The sequence below is a fragment of the Lolium perenne genome, chromosome 3 (assembly GCF_019359855.2).
Source record: "Lolium perenne isolate Kyuss_39 chromosome 3, Kyuss_2.0, whole genome shotgun sequence".
In the NCBI taxonomy this organism is placed as follows: domain Eukaryota; kingdom Viridiplantae; phylum Streptophyta; class Magnoliopsida; order Poales; family Poaceae; genus Lolium; species Lolium perenne.
The window spans coordinates 187,348,327-187,369,819 of NC_067246.2; the positions used below are offsets into that span (position 1 = coordinate 187,348,327).

Below are 21,493 nucleotides of genomic sequence, written 5' to 3' on the forward strand. Positions count from 1 at the left end.
ATATCTTCGAGTTCACAAGAACCAAGTTCATGCATGATCTCCGTCTAAAGCTCATAAGGAATAGCACTAATACTTGCACCAATGTCGCATAAACCATAATAACAATGATCACCAATTCTAACAGAGAGCATAGGAACACTGGTTTTCCTAGACTTATTAGGATGCGAAACAATATTAGAAGCATCTTCACAGAAAATAATATGACCATCTTCCACATTTTCAGTCACAAGATCTTTAACTATTGCAATAGCAGGTTCAACCTTTATTTGCTCTTCAGGTTCTATAGGTTTTGTAATATCCCAGGTATTGGGGTTACAAAAATAGAGGAAACAGATGTGTGCATTGCATTCATGCATAGAAAATCTGGGGAATTTTCGCGCTTTAAAGTAAAACAGTCACAGTAACTGAAGTTTCACTTGACCTTGGTGGAATTGAAGTAGCTCATCAAGTCAAGCGCCATAAACCTCAATGTGACTTTGTTAAAACCTTGTTTTGGGAAGAGATGATTTGATCTGAAGGGTTAGATCAAATGGAATTTCAACAAACACAATAACATATTAATCAATGATCAACTACTTGATCTTATTAAAAATCACAACATGATATTCCTTGCTATAACATATGAACATACATCTACTTGTAAATCAAGTAACAATGAATGTAGAAACTATTCTTGACTTATCTTTTCCATGTCTTAAACTAATCCTTGATCCTACCATGAACCTCATGGTATTCATTTTACTTCATTCTTGGAAACATGACAAGGAGATCAACTCTAGAAATAAATATTCTTCTCTATTCCAAATAGTTAAGCACCAAACCTAGAGAGGTGAGAGTTCTATTATAATTATTAGAGAAGCATTAACAAATCTTGAGTTAAACCTTGGATATACATCCAAGTATTCAAATCAGCATCTTTAAGAGGAACCCTAGGATCTTATTCAAGATATTTCCTAGAGGGAGAATCCATCTATGTTAACCATAGATATTGGTGACCATATCATTCTCTATGGAGCCTAACCTTAGGTTAGTATCAAAGTCATTCCCAATTGAGAGAGACCATTCATACCAAATCTAGCCTTCCCTAGTTAATAATAAAGAACAACCATTGAACTAAAGTAATAGGTGATTCACCATTTCATCTTGGAGTGGTGAGATAACCTAATATCTAATGGAACAAGACTATATCCATTACTTGGTGAAGTAAAGCAGAGATTAATTCAACTAAGAATCTAGGTGGAAACTCAACCCTTACATACTCAATGAGATCTAGTGAGTACACCATAAACCTTAGGATAAACCATAGCCATATCTATCCAAGAAAGTAAAATAGAAGTGCTATACCTTAATTGATCAAGACAATGCTTGATCATGGAAGTGAGAACCCCATTTAATGAGAGATACCTTAGGAAGCCAAACCTTGATCATTATAAATTGAGTGATGATCATAAACCCTAAGAACTTGAGGTAGAGATATTAAGGACAAGTGGATCATGCCTAATCCATGACCATGCTTTGGAGAAATAGGAGAATAATCTAAATGCTAACACTTATATGACTAGTAGATCTTATTCACCACATGAAATCATAGGGGGATCACTAGTAAGCAAATCTAGACTTATATCTCAATCCCAACTTGTGGATCACTAGGTGATCATAAGTAGAACTATAGCACATCTATATTCCATTTAATCCTCAATTAAAGGACCTAAGAAAACTTTAGAGTAAAACTCCATACTTTATATGGTGAGAAATCATTAATCCATATAACCAAAGTTAACTATAAAAAGAACCATAATCATTCTAGTTACTTTAATGATAAGTTGGGGATAATAATAGAAGTTAATTGGTAGAAGATAAAACCAATTCTCAAATCCTTAGTAATTAGGGAAGCCCATGAAATATTAAGCAAGTAACCACCTTATCATGGTTAGGGGAGATTAAACCCTAGCACATGCAATATGGTGTCATCCCATATCTACAAACTAGAATTAAATCTCAACCCTAGTTTGAGTATCACCTGGGTTATCACAAATAAAACCTAAACCACCATTAAGATTCAATCCATGTGTCATTAGGTAAATAGCATTTGAACCCTAGAATTGCACATCAGATAAATCTTATGCCTCAATGCTTGAACATAAGAAAAACCATGTGTTACAATATATGATCAAGACCATATGTGAAGTGATCAACTATTTATCTTGGTAACCAAGATCAACCATGATTGAAACAATACCTACATAAATACTTTCAAAGATAAGGATAAGTATTAACCTTAACAAGTGGTTTATCATAGATACTATGAAACCCTAATACATTGGTGCCCACATAAAATCATGTGCAAGTGACCAATTCCCTAAATTGAAACCAAGTCTTAACACAACCTTTAAAATACTTTGAGTTGAAAGTATCAACAATAATAATTCAAATAATTGAATTCACAAGGAAAAAAGAAAATTAAAAATAAGAATATAAGCTCATGCCTATTTATTTTTAATAAGCCAACAAGCATGACATGTAAACAAATATAAAATACTTGCTTCATATTGGAGTGTGGTGTAATATATCACACTACCTCTTAATTGAATTGACATAATAAGAAACCTGCAATTTTTTTTTGAAAACAAATTAGATTCAAAACAGAATTCAATAAATGAAATTGTAAAACAAGAAAGAAAAAGAAAAACAGAAAAGGGGAGAGAAAAACCTTACCAGACCTTACCTGTTCGGCCGAGCCCACCAGCAGCCCAGCTGCCGAGCCCAGAACTGACCCAGTACCACGGCCCAAGTAACAGCCCAGCCCAACCAACTTACCTCTTCGGCAGAAAAATAAAATGGGGAGCTCGTCCCCATCTTCTTCTCGCGTGGAGGACAGCACGAAGCCGTGCTCCCCTTCTCCATGTCGCTGGCGACCTCTCCTTCACCGGCAGTATGACGAGGCATGCTCCAAAGCTCCGTATAAATACCGCGACAAACTCTAGCCCCGAAGCTCTTCCTCTCTCTGCTCCAAAATTCCTCAAATCGAAACCCTAGCCCGTACGGACTCCGACCATCACCGGCGATGGAGACCACCCTAGGCCAAGCCGTGACCACCACTGTGATCACCATCCTCGACTTGGTCACCGTGTACAAGGAATTAAGCTGAGGCGTCTTCAATCGACCGTGCCAGGTCGTCTTCCCCGACGACGGCATCGAGCAATTCCGGCGATACAAGCCTCCAGCGACCTCGCCGTTGCTTCTAGCTTGCTCAGGGTGAGCCACTGGTGCTCAAGCACCCCCTACCCTCTTCAATTTCGCCCTCAATCGTGACCGCCACGGTAGCCTGCGAAGACCGCCGCTCGGCCTCGCCGGCGAGCGAGCTCCGGCGACCAATTCGGGGCGGCGTTAGTACCAGTAGGTTCGCCTCGACGCGCTTAATCTGGTGGTGTCGCTAGTTTGTCCGGGGGGGGGACCACACCACCGGCGACCATCGCCTCTGCCCGCCGGTGAAGCCCATGGTTGCCACATCGGCACCATGTGGCAGCTGACGTGTCTCTGGCCCACGGGTCAGTGACCAGGTGGGTAGCCTAACCCGGTACAATTAGTATTTTCTGTTTAAATTTAATTCCAGTAAATTACTGCAACTTCAAATAAATTTAGAAAATCCAAATTAAGTCAGAAAAATATAAATGAGATATTAAAATTCTTAGAAAAGAAAACTCTATCCAATAAAAATATAAAATGAATTTTTTATTTTTAATAAAAAAATCATTATTTAATACTTATTAATTAAGCCTTTAATTCTAATTCCAAATTCAATTAAAATTCAATAATTAGTAAAAAAATCTCATAAAATAAATCAAAACCAGTAAGTAAATAAGGAAAACATTAAAATTAATTTTCCTTTTCTATTAACTTATTAAATCCTCATTAGGAGGATTTAAAACCCTGATTAATAAATACCTTAATTATTAATTGTTTAAAAATAATAAAATATCAAATCTAATATTATTTTTATTTCAAAATTATTAATAACTTCAACTTTATTAATGAAGTTATTAATCCAATAATTATAGGGTAATTAGGAAACCCTAGTTCCATTATAAACCAAGTGATAACCTCATAATTTTATGTGGAACCCTAAAACCCTAATTCAATTATGCACCAAACCCTAGCTCCATTAATTCATATGAATCCTAATTTGCTTCTAACCTAAACCCTAGGTTAGAACATATGATCATGGTACTTTATTTCAAATCATAGAGCCATCATTAGCAACTAAAAGACATACCTATGTCCACATAAAATGTAGAACCCTATCACTAGCAATTTAGTATTCCCTGTATGCATATCTCTAAACCTTGTTGATCAAGTAGGATCAACCAAATTTAAACCCTAGCTTCTACTGTCAAGACCATCATCCTTATTCATCCATGCTTAGCATCACACCATTGTGATAAACCCAAACAGCAACCATGCTTATTATCTTGCATTACCTAACCATACCCCACTAAACCCTATTAGTGTAAGATAATTATTTATCATCCCACTTAGGAGTCAACTAATTCTTACTTAGTAAATCCAATAGCAAAACCTAGACAACCTTAAACCTAGTTGAGATACTTCTTATTATTTAAGAAGTATGTTCTTCAAAAGTTATTCTTTTGAAGAAAATAAGGAATCATCATCAATCCTACCTAATAGGACCTATAGCCAATAACCAGTTATCACCAACAAGGTATACCAACCTTGATAGCAACTATTTATAATAAATTGCTCAAGATGCTTAGGCTTAACTCAACCCTACAAGTTCTAGTTATTGATGAATCCAACTATGTTGTGATCCATCTACTACTTACTCCAGAAACCAATTAAAACCATAGAAAACCATAAAACTCCACAACCCTAATTATCATACTTGTTCTTTATTAAAAGAACATGTTCTTCAAAAGTTATTCTTTTGAAGTAAATGATAATCAATTATTAACCATGTCATATAATGCTAAAACCAACCATTATTCATTACATGTTAGGATTATACCAAATATTATAGTTGTAGGCTATCAGTATTATTGTATCAATATATTATAGCACCAGTCTATGATACCAAGCAACCAATTCTTAATAAGAACCTTGTTTGTGAATCACTCTAAAAGTGCAACACACCCTGAACCAATCATTACAATTCACTAATCCTAAATCATCGGGGTTAGGTCACGTTTAGAGCGATTGCATCTCATACTTATGCATTATTGCATCCTTGCCAATCTTTTAAACATCGTCTTTACCGGACGATGATGCTATTTCAGAACTTGGAGTTATTGCGTATCGAAGACCTTGTCTGCATAATCTTGCAGTCAAGAAAGGCAAGTTCATCACTTGCTCATGTCATTTGAGTATCTTTATCAAATTACTTACAAAGTACTATGGTTATCACTATTGCATAAAAATCAAAACCACTACTTTCATAACTATGAATATGACTATGTGGTGGGCAATGGAACCATGGATTGTGTTGATATGGTGGAGGTTCCATTGCAAGGGTTTATATCCATCTAGGATTAAACAACAAATGTCGCCAGTGATTCTTGTGTCGTAATATCCGTGTTAACCATAAGATCCGGAGTGGGACGGAATAGTCAAAAGTGTTTCCACCTCTCGTTCATCAACGGATGCGCTTTACCATAGTACACTTGTAATCCAAGGGGGCAAGCTGGTGAGGCTGGGGAGTCCTAAGTCCCCACGGCATAGTCCGTAGTACACTTGTCGCCCGAAGAAGCAAGCGGTGAGGCTGGGGAGTCCTAAGTCCCCACGGTATTGCGGTCTATGATGGGTTGCAGCTACCGGCGTAGGAGTGTATGGTAGAGCCCAGCACTGTCGTCGTGGTCGGGGTCCACATTGAAATCTACAGGAATAATGGGACCGGCGTGGACCCAGGGTCGGGGCATGCAACAAAGGGTGGGTGTTCGAGGTAGCGGAGGAACATGATTGGCTAGACCTTATACCGGGCCTCACACCAAAGGAAGTGTGGACGAGAACTAGACTCGGTTGGCACCAAGGTTAAGATCTCTTATGGGTAAAGCAACACACCTCTGCAGAGTGTAAAGAACCGTGACCTGTCACTCCCTGTTCCGGGATATGGAACTGCGAACACGGCCGAAAAGGAGCTCCATGAAGTTCTAGTAAACCGGTGAAGGCTGACAGACATAGTTCTTCTGAATAAAAGCAACCTTTTGAAGAAATGGTTATGAAAACCTGCATTGGTATTAGACTTTCTGGTCTAATGCCGTAGCTAGTGCATTAAACACCTCTTTCCTATAATGGACTTGTTGAGTACGCTCGTACTCATCCCACTCTTAAATCCCCTGCTTAGATATGGAGGCCATGATGGAGGATCTACAGTGCAACTCGAAGACCGAGGAGTCATCAACTACTTCAAGGGACAGGAACCTGTCAGAAGAGTCAAACACCACCTTCAACAAGTATAAAACCTAGACTAGACATAGAATGGAACTAGCTTCCTAAACCTAGCTCCTATTTAGCTAGAATCTATTCATAGCCTCTATAGCTAGTTAAATACTCTACAAATAGAGTTCGTGATAGGCTTAGACCACGAGTCGTTCTTCTGGAGTTTATTTGCAGTTTTACCTCATTGTAAGGTAGGAGGCGGTGCTGATCTTTTGTAACAGAGTCTGTATGTAATTCTATAGACATGCCTTGGACCCGCATATGTTTCTGTTGTACCACTGTGAGCGATATAATACTAGTGGAACGGTGTTTCATTGGTGTTATATCAGACTTGCATACTACACCATGCAGTGGTATGCTGGGTCACCACAGGTTTCTTTGCACTTTTATTAACAACACTAGTTATAACAGAATACTCCTTCATTTTAGCAGGGAAAGGAGTTTTTTCAATATAAGCTTCAGGAAGAATATGATCAACAGTTTGAATTACAACACATTTATTTATAGATGAATCAGTTTTATCTTTATACGGTTCATGATACTTATCAAAATTCTTCCTAGGCAATTCAAAATGAGAGGCAAAAGCTTTATAAAAATTTGCAACGACTTGAGAATCAAGACCATAAGTAGCACTCATATTACGAAATTTATCAGTATCCATAAAAACTTCAATGCATTTATAATCATAATTTATTCCTGAATCTCTATCTTTGTCGTTCTCCCATCCTTCATTATTCTCCTGAATCCGATCAAGAAGGTCCCTCTTAAACTCTTCTTTGTTGCGTGTAAATGATCCAGAACAAGAAGTATCCAGCAAGGTCTTATCTTGAAAAGAAAGTCTTGCATAGAAATTATCAATGATAATATTACCAGGAAGCTCATGAATGGGGCATTTGAGCATTAAAGACTTCAATCTCCCCATGCTTGGGCAATACTCTCTCCATCATGAGGCCAGAAATTATATATGCGGTTCCGATCTTTGTGAATTTCACTTGGAGGATAGAATTTAGAATAAAATAGAGGCACAATATCATTCCAATCAAGAGAATCCCCATTCTTCAGTAATTTATACCAATGCGCCGCTTTACCAGACAACGATATAGAGAATAGTTTATTCCTAACTTCATCCATAGCAATACCTGCACATTTGAATAAACCGCATAATTCATGTAAAAACAGTAAATGATCTCCTAGATGGACAGTTCCACCCCCTTCATAGCGGTTATCCACAACACGTTCAATAATTTTCATAGGTATTTTGTATGGAACCTCTTTCTCACCTGGCGCCTCATCCACTACCTTTGCAGTAGTAGTAGATTTTCCAAATAGAAATTCAAGAGAATATCAATCCATAATGAATTATAGCAGCAGGCAGAAATAAAATCAGCACGTACAGTAAAGGTTTTCCTTACCAATTCCACTTACCAATAGCGCTTCACTCCCCGGCAACGGCGCCAGAAATAGTCTTGATGACCCACAAGTATAGGGGGTGTATCGTAGTACTTTCGATAAATAAGAGTGTCGAACCCAACGAGGAGCAGAAGGTGTTGACAAGCAGTTTTGATGAAGGATTCACTGTAAATGCTCACAGACAAGTATTCAGGGAGTTTTGATATAGCAGATAAATAAAGTACAAGTAAGTAAAATACGAGAGTAATAATTGCAGCGAGTGGCCCAATCCTTTTTAGCACAAAGGACAAGCCGGTTTGTTTACTTATAATGACCAAACGTTCTTGAGAACACACGGGACTTAGTCTAGTGCTTTCGCTTCATATAGTTGATTAATCTTCATTGTTTTGATAAGTGTTGTGTGGTTGAACCTATGCTAATGCACCGCCCTTCCTAGGACTAATACATACTTGTGATTATACCCCTTGCAAGCATCCACAACTACAAGAAAGTAATTAAGGTAAATCTAACCACAGCCTTAAACTCTGAGATCCTGCTATCCCTCCTGCATCGATATACCAACGGGGGTTTAGGTTTCTGTCACTCCGGCAACCCCACAATTAGCAAACGAATACAAGATGTATTCCCCTAGGCCCATAAAGGTGAAGTATCATGTAGTCGACGTTCACATGACACCACTAGAAGAATAACACCACAACTTAAATATCAAACCATTGAATATTACCCAACATAATTCACTACTAACATTTAGACTTCACCCATGTCCTCAAGAACTAAACGAACTACTCACGAGACATCATATGGAACATAATCAGAGGTGATATGATGATGAATAACAATCTGAACATAAACCTTGGTTCAATGGTTTCACTCAATAGCATCAATAACAAGTAGTAATCAATACCGGGAGAGTTTCCCCTATCAAACAATCAAGATTCAACCCTAGATGTTACAGCGGTGACGAGGTGCAGCGGTGGAGATGGCGGTGATGATGATGGAGATGATGGTGATGATGATCCCAATGATGTCCAGCTCGATGACGGTGACGATGGCGTCGATTTCCCCCTTCGGGAGGGAATTTCCCCGGCAGATTCCAGCCTGCCGGAGAGCTCTTTTCTCTCTGGTGTTTTTCACCCCGCAGAGGCGGCTGTGACTCTTCGCGACTATCCCCTGGAGCTTAGGTTTTCGGGATGAAGAAGTACGCGAAGGAGAGGCGGCCGAAGGGGGCTGTGGGCCCCCTCCCCACAAGGCGGCGCGGCCAAGGTAGGGCCCGCGCCGGCCTATGGAGGGGGGCCATGGCGGCCCTCCTCAGCTCCTCCTTTTGGCTGGCTTCATCTTCGGGAAAAATAAGATCTTCGGTGTAATTTCTGTCAATTGTTGATCTTCAGAAATATTGCATTCCGACGGTGCTTTTTCCAGCAGAATCCTGACTCCGGTGAGCGAAGTATCACCTCTAAATATGAAATATATCAATGAATAACAGTAAATTATGATATAAAATAGTGATGCAAAATGGACGTATCAGGTTCCCGCAAATCCGTGGCTTCCTCTGAAAGAGAGATTGATTCTGAGGCTTCCGAATCTACACGTTCCATTCCCTCTGCTGCTTCTCCGACGAATAAACGGAAAATGGATGAGGTCGCAGATTCCGGTGCCTCCAAGACTAACAAGGCCCCTCTCGAGGAAATTTCACCCGAAGAGGAGGAGAGACCCTTCAATCCTTACGATGATGCCCTTGTTAGCTCGTGAGTTTCCATCAACTATTTCTTTTTACCTCAATAAATTTGTCTGTCTTTGTTTCTCATATTTTTCCTTGCTTCTATAGTGGCTACAAGGAAGAAAATCCTCCTATTGACGTGACTGCTCGAACGAGTACGTCTCGCACTTTAGTTATTTCCGAAGCTCAACCGGACGCGGATGAGACCTCGCCTCCTCAGCAAAATATAGAGCATCCGACTCCAGTTGCAAGCCCCCGTGCCCCCTCGCCAAAAAGAGCTAGGATTGAGCCGGGCAAAGAGTCTAATCTGTTGATTGGTGGTTCTGCGCCTCCTTCGATGGATGATGTAAGTCCTCCTTTCATTTATGTTTCGACCTTTTCAGCACTTTCGACTCTCCCTTGGTTTTTGTTTTTGCTGTCGAACTTTTGCTTCCTATGTTGATTTCTCTTCCTCCGTTTTCCTTTTCAGCCTTTGATGAAGGAATTTATCCAGCGGCGAGGCAAATTCCGGCTGGCGATCGTTCTGCTTCTCTCTGTTTCCGTGTGCAGTAATGGAAATGATCGATTTCCACGCGGGAACAAACCGTCAGACCTTATGTCCTGGCACGTGTCTCCAGCCGGGACATAAGGGCTGCCAGTAGGACTTGAAAGGCCTCAGACCCTTTTATCCCGGTGAAAGCCTCCAATCGGGACAAAAGACCCTAAAGAACCGCGATAAAAGACCCCGTAGCTTCTCGTTGATTTGGGGGCGACGTGGTCTGCCTATTTGTCCCGGCTCCAGACTGGGCCGGGACAAATGGCTTGGACGGAAGTCCAATTTTCTAGTAGTGGATAATGATCATCGTGGCCTCCACAAACACGCCCTAATTATCCCTACAAACAACTCTGAATGTACCCTTGCTCTTTTTCTTCGCCACAACGCCTTCCACATTGATTTTCACTTTTTCGGGAGGTGGTAGTGACTAAGAGCCCGGACTAGACACCGTTGCCCCTGCTAGGGTTGATGCTCATCTTCATGTATCAACTTTTGACCAGCCTACCAACACGAGCAAATATGTAAAGCTTGATAGAAGTTTCACTTTCCACAGTCTCTTCCAACTCTTCTCATCTAGGTTAGTTTTCAAGGACTCGGCACGTCCCTACAGATTCCAGAAACTTCTCTTGCCAATGGTCAGTGATCATTTTGGGTTTGTCGGTGCCGGCTCCACTTAGAAGTCGTTTGGAAGCCAGACTTTCATTTTGTTTGTAGCATTTTGAAATGAATATTCATTTACATTGTAATTCCAGAAATAGACACTTGTTTGGTTGCTACAGGAATTGCAAATGACGGCAGAATTTAATATTGAATTTATAAATGGTTTTCATAGAGAAACGCAAATGATAGATCTCAGTTTTGAATTGTGTTTACCCATGGCGTCATTTTACTGTATTTTTTAAATGAAATAATGATCACAGTGTAGAATCCAAAATGAATTACCAGCTCCAAATGATACGACTTTACTGACTTCCCAATTTTCGTACGAGGCCAACCCGGCTGACCCAATGACTTTTTCTGGGTCGGGCCAGGGACCCGATGGGCCGACCCGGCCCACTCCCACCATGAAGCCCAATCCCAGGCGAAACAACACAGCCGGCAGCAAGTCTGGACGCCCCGCAGTAGCGGCAGCCTGTCAGCGGCTCACGCATCGCGTTGCCATCTCCACCGATCCCCCTTCACGCGCCACCCAGATGGCCGCCGGCGGCAGCGGCGGCGGCGACGGCGGAGACATAGGCGCCGACTCCGAGCGGCGCCTCAAGAAGGCCATGGACAAGCTTTACCACTTCCCCAAGCCCAAGCCTAACCCCAGCCCAGGCTCCAAACCCTCCTCCTCCTCCACTCCCAGGTTAGCTCCAGCCTCCCTGCTTATTCTCTGGAGTGCGCGAGTCAGCCCCTTTCTGTGATTGTTGAACTGGGTTTGATCTGATCTGGTGTGGCAGCTCGTGGAGGGCGGCGGATGCCGGGAGGAGGTTCGCGGTGGTGCGGGGGTCGCGGCTCCCGCCCCAGATGGCCGCCATGTCTGCGTTGTCACCTCCTCCGCCGTGCCGCCCGTGGGACCGCCGCGACCTTGTGCGGAGGCTCGCTTCGTTCAAGGCCATGACCTGGTTCGCGAAGCCCAAGGTACACGCAGTTTCACCCTTCATGTTGCTTGCACTGCGTACCGCTCTAGGAAACCTCGTACTCGTAATTAACATGGTTTCGCACACTACCTAACGGATTGATGGTTAATTTAGTGGAAACTTCTAGACCTAAAGGGGTGTTTCCCGTGATTTCTCTTGATAGACCAGTTAGAAATATGGCTGAAGCTTCCGTAATTTCTTCACTATAGTATAAATTGTCTTGATTATGGGGATGCCTGCATATTATCTTCCAATTTTAGGGGCACTCGGTTCGCTTACGCATTTTTCTTCACTCAGAGAATATGAAGGGACTCTAGTTGTTTGGTTCAACATTTTAGCTGAAGCATCTCATTTTTTCGCTGATAGCTGGTTACCCCTTTCAGGCTGTTAGTCCTGTAAATTGTGCTAGAAGAGGGTGGACCAATATTGAACCGGACATTATAACGTGTGAGGCATGTGGGGCACGGCTCCTGTTCTCCTCTCCTTCATCATGGACACCACAGCAAGGTGAGTGCACTATTTTTGTTTTACCACTGGGCCTCATCTCAAGCTATGGCTAAATAAGGCAATTCTCTTGTTCTTCTCTCATTAGAAACAATTACTCCCTCCGATTCATATTAATTGACTTCAATATGGATGTATCTAGAACTAAATATGTCCAGATACATCCATATTAGAGTCAATTAATATGAACCGGAGCATGCACATACACTTCTATGTGGACTTAATGTTGATCAATTTGGTATTTGAAGATTCAAGCAATGCTGATTTTTTGGATTACCATTGCTCCTGTTCCATTTCTATCTGTGAAAGACTTGCTTACGTGCACTTCCTTGATTTGAGCACTCCATCTATTTTTATTTTCATACATTGAAATCCATCTTTCCTGCAGTTGAAAAGGCTGCTGCTGTTTTCAGCTTGAAGCTGGACAATGGACATAAACTACTCTGCCCATGGATTGACAACATATGCGATGAATCACTTGCATTATTTCCACCTACACCTCCTCCTGTTTTAGTTGAGAATTACTACGAGTGCTTCTCGTCTCTGCTACGGCTTTCAGCACTTCCAAGAATTTCATGCTCTTCTCTGGGAAGCATGAAGAAGAAGAGTCCACAGCTAGAACAGTTCCTCTTGGAGCCTTTATCTTCATCAGTTGCCCTTAAAGGGGGATTTATGCTTACTGAAGACTTAACTATTAAGGATCTAGATGGCACTTTTCAAGATGCTGGCATATATTACCAGGTCAGACTCTGACCTACACATTATTACTCCTCATCTCTTTGTGGAGTTTGCATCTCTTTGAGGTTTATATTTGCCAAATCTTATATTCATTACTATTCAGCATACGTTTCTTATTGTTTTTTTTATAATGTTATTAAGATCTGATATCTTGGTGCCACCTATGTAACTGGATAAATTCTGCTTAGCCATTTATTTGGCTTCACTGGATAGAATATTCAACAATTCGTGCTTAATCGCCTGTTGCATATTGTACTAAAATGATACATCTCTTTCTCAGAAAAAAATGGAAGTGAATTCCATTTTTACCCTATAGTTTACCATTCAGGGCACCAATTCCCCTATTTAGCAGAATCTCCCAAGTGTTCTGTCAAGTTAGACCTGATCGTCAGGACTATGTGGCATGCCACATGGAGACATATTTTGTCCTAGAGTTCAGCACTCACTATCTCTAAATGAAACCAACCTATGCACATTAATTGGTGAGCACAAAGATGATGTATGCACATATAACAAAACACACAAGAAAGAAGGAACCAATGGAACATGAACCTTGGCAATAGAACATCTTTTGACTAACCAGATGCAAATCTAGTAATGTACCATCTTCCATGGCCTGTCGGCGAGACCTTGTACGCAAGAAGGCTGGTGGCTGGATATTTATATCCTGGGACGAAGGAAAGAGTCGCGGCAGCTGCAAGAGACACCAGGTCGATCACCAGCTAAGAAGCACAAAGTTATGTAGCTTCAAGGAGATCGACACCAGCCAAGTGAACACACTACTTGCGCAGTCCTCAGCAGCTAGCTAGCCATGGGGGCATGCCATTTCTCTTTTTTTCTTCTTCCCATTCATTGCTTGGTCCCTGGCTAGGCTTGGCAACTGCAGGCTTCGGCCAAGTACGATCATGTGTTCCTTTTGTCGAAGCATGGGTAGCGGTAGGCCAGGCTGTTACCTACACGCTACACCTCTTCATTTCCATCCTACTTTGCTGTGGCAATGCTACTTGATGTAAGTCACGTAGATGCAACACCCACGTACCCCTGATGGCCAGGTTGCACCTGACAGAATGCTGTCAAATCTTAAAAGGGTAAAATTTGGCACAAGTCATGGTTTTTAAGGCGTTTAGGCGCCCTAAAGCGCTGGGGGTGCCCTACCGCGTAAGCGACCACCTAAGCGCCTAAAGGGAACCTAAAGCGGGCAAACACCTAAGGCGCTTGGGGGTGCTCTATCGCCTAAGCGTCCTAAGGCGGATGCCTTAAAAAACCATGGCACAAGTTTCTCTAAATGGAGTAAGTGGAAAGAATTTCCGTAAAATGGGGCGATTTTTTTTTTCCTCACGAATAGCAAACTAGAGGGTTAAAAAAACAGTTTACTTGAAAAAGGAAGAAAAATTCTCGGTGTCCCTTCTTTTTTCTTGATCCTTTCATTGCTATTAGCAAGACATAGATATTCCTTTGTTGATGAAAATCTATACCCGGAAGTGTTGTCATGTAATACTGAAAATCCTTTGTGTGGTCTTGATAAAATCAACTAGAACAAATTTTCAGGTCCCAACTTACATGTTTAAGTAACTTAAATATTCTTGTTACAATCTGATCTGCCTGGCCTCTATTGACAATATATCCTTGTACTTGGCTAGGTATCAAATTGCTTTGATTATTTTGGACCGTTGAGTTGCTGTTAAGTATTATTATGTAGTTCCACTTTACATTTTCACATGTGCTTTTGCATTAAATATTTAAGTCTGTGTGGTTGAACTTAATGCATAAGTTGCTAGCAGGCACTGAAGATAATAAGCTTATGTGGCTGGGAACCACGCCTACTTCACTATGCTGTTGATTGTGCAACCGAATCTCACATGGATGCAAATTCTACATCTATATTGGCCCAGCCAGAACAAATAAACAACACACTGGAAAATCGGGTTGTAATTTACTCACGCAAGGAAGTTGATGGTTCTTCAGCAATTGCAGATGCTAATCAGGGAGATCAACATTATGATCCATCATCCGTTGTTTTAGATTGTCAGTTTTGTGGAGCCTGTGTTGCCTTGTGGCGTTTTTCACTTGTAGAACGACCTCTTCAACTCTTTAAGCTTGTATCAGATTCCAATATACAAGATGAGCAAACTAATGGGCATGCCAGTGGAGCAGAACCTTCAAAGTCTGCAAATGTTGGCTTTAATTTCACAATTGCTGGCGGTCCTCCACCTACTAGACAGAGTTTCCGGCCAAGAGTTTCATTTCCTGTTGTCAGTCGGCACTTGAAAGCTGACTTGAACTCCCGTGGGAAATCATTTTCATCTGGAAATGACAGCCAAATGGTTCCTGTTGCTTTGCATTCTTCAGGGCCGATGAAACGCAAAAGAAGCATGGACGAGCTTCATCATGACCATGAAGTTAATAATCCTGAAAAGGATATTGCAAACATGGAAGTAAGCACTGAGCACAATGAAGGGTCTTCACATTCAGATACAAATAAGGGTACCAATATGGAAGAAGTCTTAAATGAAGAACCAGAATCAGGTGCTGCAAGAAGCGATACTAGAGAAGAAGCTGCCAATGATGACCAGAACTTGATACAGACTCACACAAATAGTTCCAAGGCAGTTGAAGTTGGCGCAATCACAAAATCCTCTATCAACTCAGAAAAATGTGTACAACCATCAGGTAAGGAATTCATTAATGTTTCTTTTGCTTAAACTGTAACATGATTAACAGTAGTTTGATTGCTAAGTATTCTATGCGCTGCTGAAGGGATATAAGGGTACAAAGAAGTACTTAATCAAAAAGTTGAAGGGAATGAAATAGTAGGGGAAACACTAAGTAGGAGTATAACTTGTTCTAAGAGCTGGGAACTTCTAACGGCAATCAGCATATTGATGACTCCTTAAGCAGGAATGGCTGCTTAACAGAATGGTTACCACACTGATCTACGATAACAGTGCTTAGCTTTTGGCCTCTCTAGTGGAGATGAAATTACTTATTTATTACTAGTTTATTGGGATCTTGCATTGAAGACGGCATACACAATTACACATAGTTTGTCTTATTCATTGCTCCCATCTTTCAAATAACAGGAAAAGAAGGCCTGTATGACAGAATGAATGAGTTTGATCCTATCAAGCAGCACCGGACGTTCTGCCCTTGGACATCCCCTGACGTTGGTGATGCCTTACCTGGATGGAGGCTGACTCTTTTGGCGTTACTTGCTCAGGATAAAAGGACTGATGGAGATCCACAAGTGGAGGCTCAGCTCAGCCTCCTCAACGAGGTAGTGTTCTTTTGTTGAATAATGTCTTGTTTCCTTTGAATCATTACCTCACAGTTGGTTTGTATAATTTCAGGACGATGATCCTGTTACATCTGTTAGAAAGCTTTTCATGTCGCCTCCTTCCAAAAAGCTGAGGATACATCAAGCCGAGAAGAGCTGACAAGTGACAACTGTATTGGTTTGTTGGGAAATTCAGATCGAGCCAGTGTAGGCATGTAAGAGATTCAATCAGACTACCAGATCGATGTAAACATTTGTGCTTAAACAGCACTGTACACACATGTTTGGGGTGGGAATGATTAGAGGAAAACAAAAGGAATTGTGATTTGGAGAACTGTTCAGGGCATTATCACACCGGAATCTCCCTGTGAGGACAATTCATTGGTTGCTCCTGTTATGGTGGTTAAAGAAACCTGGAGGTCATTGCGCCTTCATCTCCTCTACCCTGCTTAGTTGGACATACGGTATTCCTCGGGAATTTAGTAGCTTAGTATTGTTGTCATCTGGTATCCAGCACCTTATACTGTTAACCTCTGACAATTTTTTGAGCCCTGAAACTTGTAATCTGCTTGCCTTCATTGCATGGAATTTGAGTGTTTGAAACATCTAAATACCATAATGCCTGTGCCAGCTTAATTAAATCTCTAGAATGCCATTCCAGGGCGTTGGCAACAGAATTGCAGTTATGTCTTCCTGTTGAGGAAACAAATGATCTGTGGCATCTTGCATGGACTCTTCATGGCTTCATGCGAGTTGCATGTGATTACTTAACGGCGTTGGCAACAATGCCGATTGCATTGGATGATCGCTTGTACTCGTAAAACATGATCATTAAGACTCGTCTTCATTGCCGCAAAGCCATGGTACAGTCCTATGTCCTAGTTCTGTACTAGAGAGTACTTCAAGATGGCTCTCGACCTGACTGTTAAACCCTTGACTTTTCTCATGTAATTTCCATCTCCAACCTCTTTTGTATGACACATGAAGAGTTGGGTTCTTAAGATGATTGATAAAAAGGTTTAACTTCGTTCCCATTGTGCTGAAGGTAAACAACGAGTGCTCCTTTGCTGTTTGTTCGGGAGGCTGGGGACGTGGGGTGCAGTGGTACCTGACGTTGTTTTCGATCAGGGACTGGCAAGGTCGATCATTTGTTAAGCCCTGTTGATGTTCAAGCTATAACGGCAGCGAAAGCCACTGAAATGGCCACGCACAGAGGGATGGGAAACATCGTGATGGAGGTCGTTGCTCTGAGTTTGAAGGCTGGTATGGACAGACAGGTACGTACGACGGTACGAGCATGACTTGTCGACCGTGCGGAATGTATGTTAGTTGTCGTGTTATAGTAGTTCAGATAGTTGAGTATCCTCTGGTGGCGTGGAAGTCTCAAGTCCCTATCCTAGTGCAGGAGTAGTCATCGTGACCAATGCAACGGCGCCGAGAAACTTATGGTGTCAGGGTGACACGGTCGTTGGCTCAAGATCTGGTGGTTTGTCATCCAACAGAGTGTCAAAAGCAGTGGTTCGCTCAAGTTTGGTTTAGTCACTGGTGTTATTTTTTATGCTCCCAAATTTCATCACCAACATTACAGTGAAAATGAGATGTAGGGGTGCGGTCACAAAGTGTTTAAGTGTATATGTTCTCACCCATTAGGTTGGCGGCTCAAATCATTCTTCAAAGCGTTTGAGGTTAGCTTAGTTTGTGCGTGTTTAGTAACTTGCCATGTTCTCATCGGAGGCTAGGAGGAACGCCGAGACGCAAAATGTGGAACTAGCTAGAGATAGTGGCTTCAATGGTCGATGATGTAATTTTTGATTCATCATTGGTATTTGTTGTTTGTGCTTGTTAGAGATGATGTAATTTGATTTGTTTTTAATAGATTCACATAATCTCTAAAATAAAATTCAAGTAAGATATTTTACTGGTATATTAATTAATTGGAAAATCATGAAAATATCTGAAAATCCATGTAAAATGAATCATATATGGTCTTTACTTTTGAAAATATTTTGTTATTTATGGATGTACCGAAAAATAGGCTGTAGATATATTTCTAGATTTGGTTTCTTTTTCGTTTATTATAGGATGTTAGTTTGAAATATGGTTGCTTCCGTACACGAAGAAGGGGAGTGGTAGGATGTGATATTTTTGGGTGTATAGAAGGAATGTTAGTTAGAAGTATAGTTACTTCCGTGCGCAGGTGTGAGCTAGGTTGATCTTTTCTTGAAGCAAAAGCGGCGGTGCATGAGTCGATCGGAATTTCCCTTCTTACGGCGATGTGGAGGGATAGGATAAGAACGAAGGGTATAGTAAGACCAGCTCTACGAATCTAACCACTTTACCCCTTAACCCAAGTCGATCGGCCGGATAACTTGGGGCGCGCCCCTATATAAGCTCGCCCTCTCTCCGTCTGGATCGCCCCAAATCATAACCATTCTTCTCTCCATTCCCAACTCCTCCACCCTCAGAGCTCGCAAAGATGGTTTCCGCCGACGCCGCCCGCAACATCGTTGGCATCATCGGCAACGTCATCTCCTTCGGCCTCTTCCTCTCCCCTGTGTAAGCACCCGGCCTCTCTCCTCGTCCGCCCGCCCGCTTGATTGTGTAGTCCAGATACGGAAGGTAGCTAGCCCAGGGTTTGCATCTGACAAGTGGCCGCCGCCGCCGCCGCTTTGGTTTTCTTCGCTGGTTGCAGGCCGACGTTCTGGAAGATCTACAAGAAGAAGGATGTGGAGGAGTTCAAGGCGGACCCCTACCTGGCGACGCTGCTCAACTGCATGCTCTGGGTCTTCTACGGGCTCCCCATCGTCCACCCCAACAGCATCCTCGTCGTCACCATCAACGGCGTCGGCCTCGTCGTCGAGGCCATCTACCTCATGATCTTCTTCATCTACGCGCCCACCAAGAAGCGCGTACGTTCCCTAAATCCGGCCCCCATTTCCTCTTCCTTCCTCTGGTGTGATTTTTCGGTTCTGAATCAGATCCGCCTAATTAACCCCATGGCGTACGTTCGTGCGTGCAGCTGAGGGTGCTCTACGTCCTCGCCGGTGAGGCGGTGTTCATGGTGATCGTGGTGCTCTCCGTGCTCCTCGCCGCCCACACCCACGAGAGGCGCTCCATGATCGTCGGCATCCTCTGCATCATCTTCGGCACCATGATGTACGCCTCCCCCCTCACCGTCATGGTAAGTATACCCGGCCACATACATTAATTTCGGATCCAGCCATCGCGCGCACACGCCTTATTTCCTCGATCCGGCTGTTGTTCTGGCGGCGCTGTTTATTGCAGCACCTGTACTGTTTGGACGTGCGGTGGGTTTAGGATAAGGAAACCTGGTTAGCCAGCTATAATCTGCATGGATCTGCTGTTAGGCCCACCTGTCTGTCAGTAGCCAGATGCTATTTTAGATCTTGTTTGTGCTTGTGTGGGAAGGTTAAGTTTTGGGTTAAGCACAGCTGGGATCTGAAAAGATTTGGTGGAACCAACTGCCATTTACAGCCTTTTGCAGTTAATTGCAGGTGGATCCTGCTGTGCAACTTGTGCCGATCAAACACCAAATTAGGCATCAGGTTTTTGCTGTTTTGTACCATATATATACATGTAACTACCGGCCAGTCACGATGATCTTTCAACTTTTAACTTGTTGCAGTGTCTAGAGATCAGTTCTGTATCTTGCAAATTGTTCAGGGCTCGTGTTTCATCATTTTGCACCATTAGCACCTTTCCTGTTTCTTCTCCTGGAAGAGCATTTCCCAGTTTTGGAACAAAACCCATTTCCATGTAAAAACTGCACCCATGTTCCCATACAAAAGTCAGGATGTTTGCCTTTTGTACATGTTGGGTCAGAAAGGCATGTATGGTCTGTTTCTACCTCAAATTGGCTTCGTGTCGTCGTCTGCGTATGGATCTGTAGCTGCATACCGTATAGCCAACCAAACTTTCTGTTGCCTGTGCGGCCAAACTCTCGTGTGTTTGCTGTTGGGTTCGACGGATGGATCCGAAAGAAGCGGGTTCACAAATCAAACAAAAACTTGTGATCCAGCTCATCACGAACGTATGTGCCGTGCGTAGGGGATTTCAGCTCATCTGTTATTATCTTTGCCTTTTGTGATCCTTCCTTTCTTTGCCAATATGATGTGCTAGTAATGTGATGATGAAACTGATGAATTTTTTTTGCTGCTAATTAACCACGAGCATTGCAATCTTCCTTACTTCTTGCAGGGTAAGGTGATCAAGACCAAGAGTACCGAGTACATGCCCTTCTTACTGTCGCTGGTCAACTTCTGCAACGGCTGCTGCTGGACGGCCTATGCGCTCATCAAGTTCGACCTCTACATTACGGTAAGTACAAGACCCAGCTCAGCTCGCCTTACTATCGATCGATCAAGCTGCTGTCTTCTAACTAACGTCCCGTGCATGCAGATCCCCAATGGCCTCGGTGCCCTCTTCGGCCTCGCCCAGCTCGTCCTCTATGCCTGCTACTGCGGGTCGACCCCCAAGAAGAACAATGGGAAGAACGTCGAGATGCCCACCGTCGGCAACACCAACACCGTCGGCGGCGGCAACGTCACCGTCTCCGTCGAGAGATAAGAAGCTTGGCTTGCAGCAGCTGCGGCAAGCCCGCCGCCGCCAAGTGGTCTAATGTATCCGGCCGGCGGCGGCGATCGAGATTTTAGCCTTAGATTTTGAGCAGTTGATTCCGGATTGTTTGATATATAAAGCGTCTTTTGTGCTAGCTAGGGTCCCGAGTGTGTGCCTTTCGTTTCGTGAACCACATTGTCGTCGATCGTAATGCAAATTCTGAACCAATTATAAGCTGAGTTATCCCAGATAATGACACCACTCGGTTGCTACTTCTCTGAATCCTGTATTGCTCTTACCTGATGGTGATGGCTTTGTTGATTCTAAATCGCGGTCTTTTTGTAACCTTTGTTTCGACACAGCGAGCTCCCTGGAAAGGAGACACGGACTTCTTAATTCTTTGCTCGGACGTTGGCAGGTTTTGGCTGACACCTGCTGCCTCGATCCTTGCCACAAGCGGCTCTGCGGTTTGGGAAAATATTATACTCCTTCGACTGTCTACTGCTTCGAATCTGACCAAAAACTGTGGTTTCCGCCAGTTTTCGGGAAGGGGATGTTTTCGACGGTCTACTCCCTCATATCCCCTTTGTCTCCACACATATAAAAAATAACCACCCATTAGAATAAATAACAAGCACTAGAAAATCGAAGTCGAGTGAGGTGAT

General features: G+C 42.6%; 2 protein-coding genes across 2 annotated transcripts; both read left to right on the forward strand.

Moving 5' to 3' along the window:
• Nucleotides 1-11,176: 11,176 nt before the first annotated feature.
• Nucleotides 11,177-16,828, forward strand: LOC127342867 (uncharacterized). Its single transcript, XM_051368886.2, has 7 exons — nt 11,177-11,460; nt 11,555-11,735; nt 12,118-12,241; nt 12,627-12,979; nt 14,758-15,646; nt 16,057-16,250; nt 16,324-16,828. The coding sequence occupies exons 1-7, from the start codon at nt 11,177-11,179 to the stop codon at nt 16,408-16,410; spliced, it is 2,112 nt and encodes a 703-aa protein (XP_051224846.2). The 3' UTR covers nt 16,411-16,828.
• A 1,812-nt stretch (nt 16,829-18,640) lies between these two features.
• Nucleotides 18,641-21,110, forward strand: LOC127342868 (bidirectional sugar transporter SWEET6b). Its single transcript, XM_051368887.2, has 5 exons — nt 18,641-18,806; nt 18,943-19,159; nt 19,270-19,431; nt 20,469-20,588; nt 20,670-21,110. The coding sequence occupies exons 1-5, from the start codon at nt 18,727-18,729 to the stop codon at nt 20,835-20,837; spliced, it is 747 nt and encodes a 248-aa protein (XP_051224847.1). The 5' UTR covers nt 18,641-18,726; the 3' UTR covers nt 20,838-21,110.
• The last annotated feature ends 383 nt before the right edge of the window (nt 21,111-21,493 follow it).

Coding starts and splice junctions, on each gene's coding strand:
- LOC127342867 (XM_051368886.2), top strand. CDS start 11,177: ATGAAGCCCAATCCCAGGCGAAACAACACAGCCGGCAGCAAGTCTGGA. Junction 11,736..12,117: donor CCTGGTTCGCGAAGCCCAAG/GTACACGCAGTT, acceptor TACCCCTTTCAG/GCTGTTAGTCCTGTAAATTG. Junction 12,980..14,757: donor ATGCTGGCATATATTACCAG/GTCAGACTCTGA, acceptor AGTTGCTAGCAG/GCACTGAAGATAATAAGCTT.
- LOC127342868 (XM_051368887.2), top strand. CDS start 18,727: ATGGTTTCCGCCGACGCCGCCCGCAACATCGTTGGCATCATCGGCAAC. Junction 19,160..19,269: donor ACGCGCCCACCAAGAAGCGC/GTACGTTCCCTA, acceptor TCGTGCGTGCAG/CTGAGGGTGCTCTACGTCCT. Junction 20,589..20,669: donor AGTTCGACCTCTACATTACG/GTAAGTACAAGA, acceptor CCGTGCATGCAG/ATCCCCAATGGCCTCGGTGC.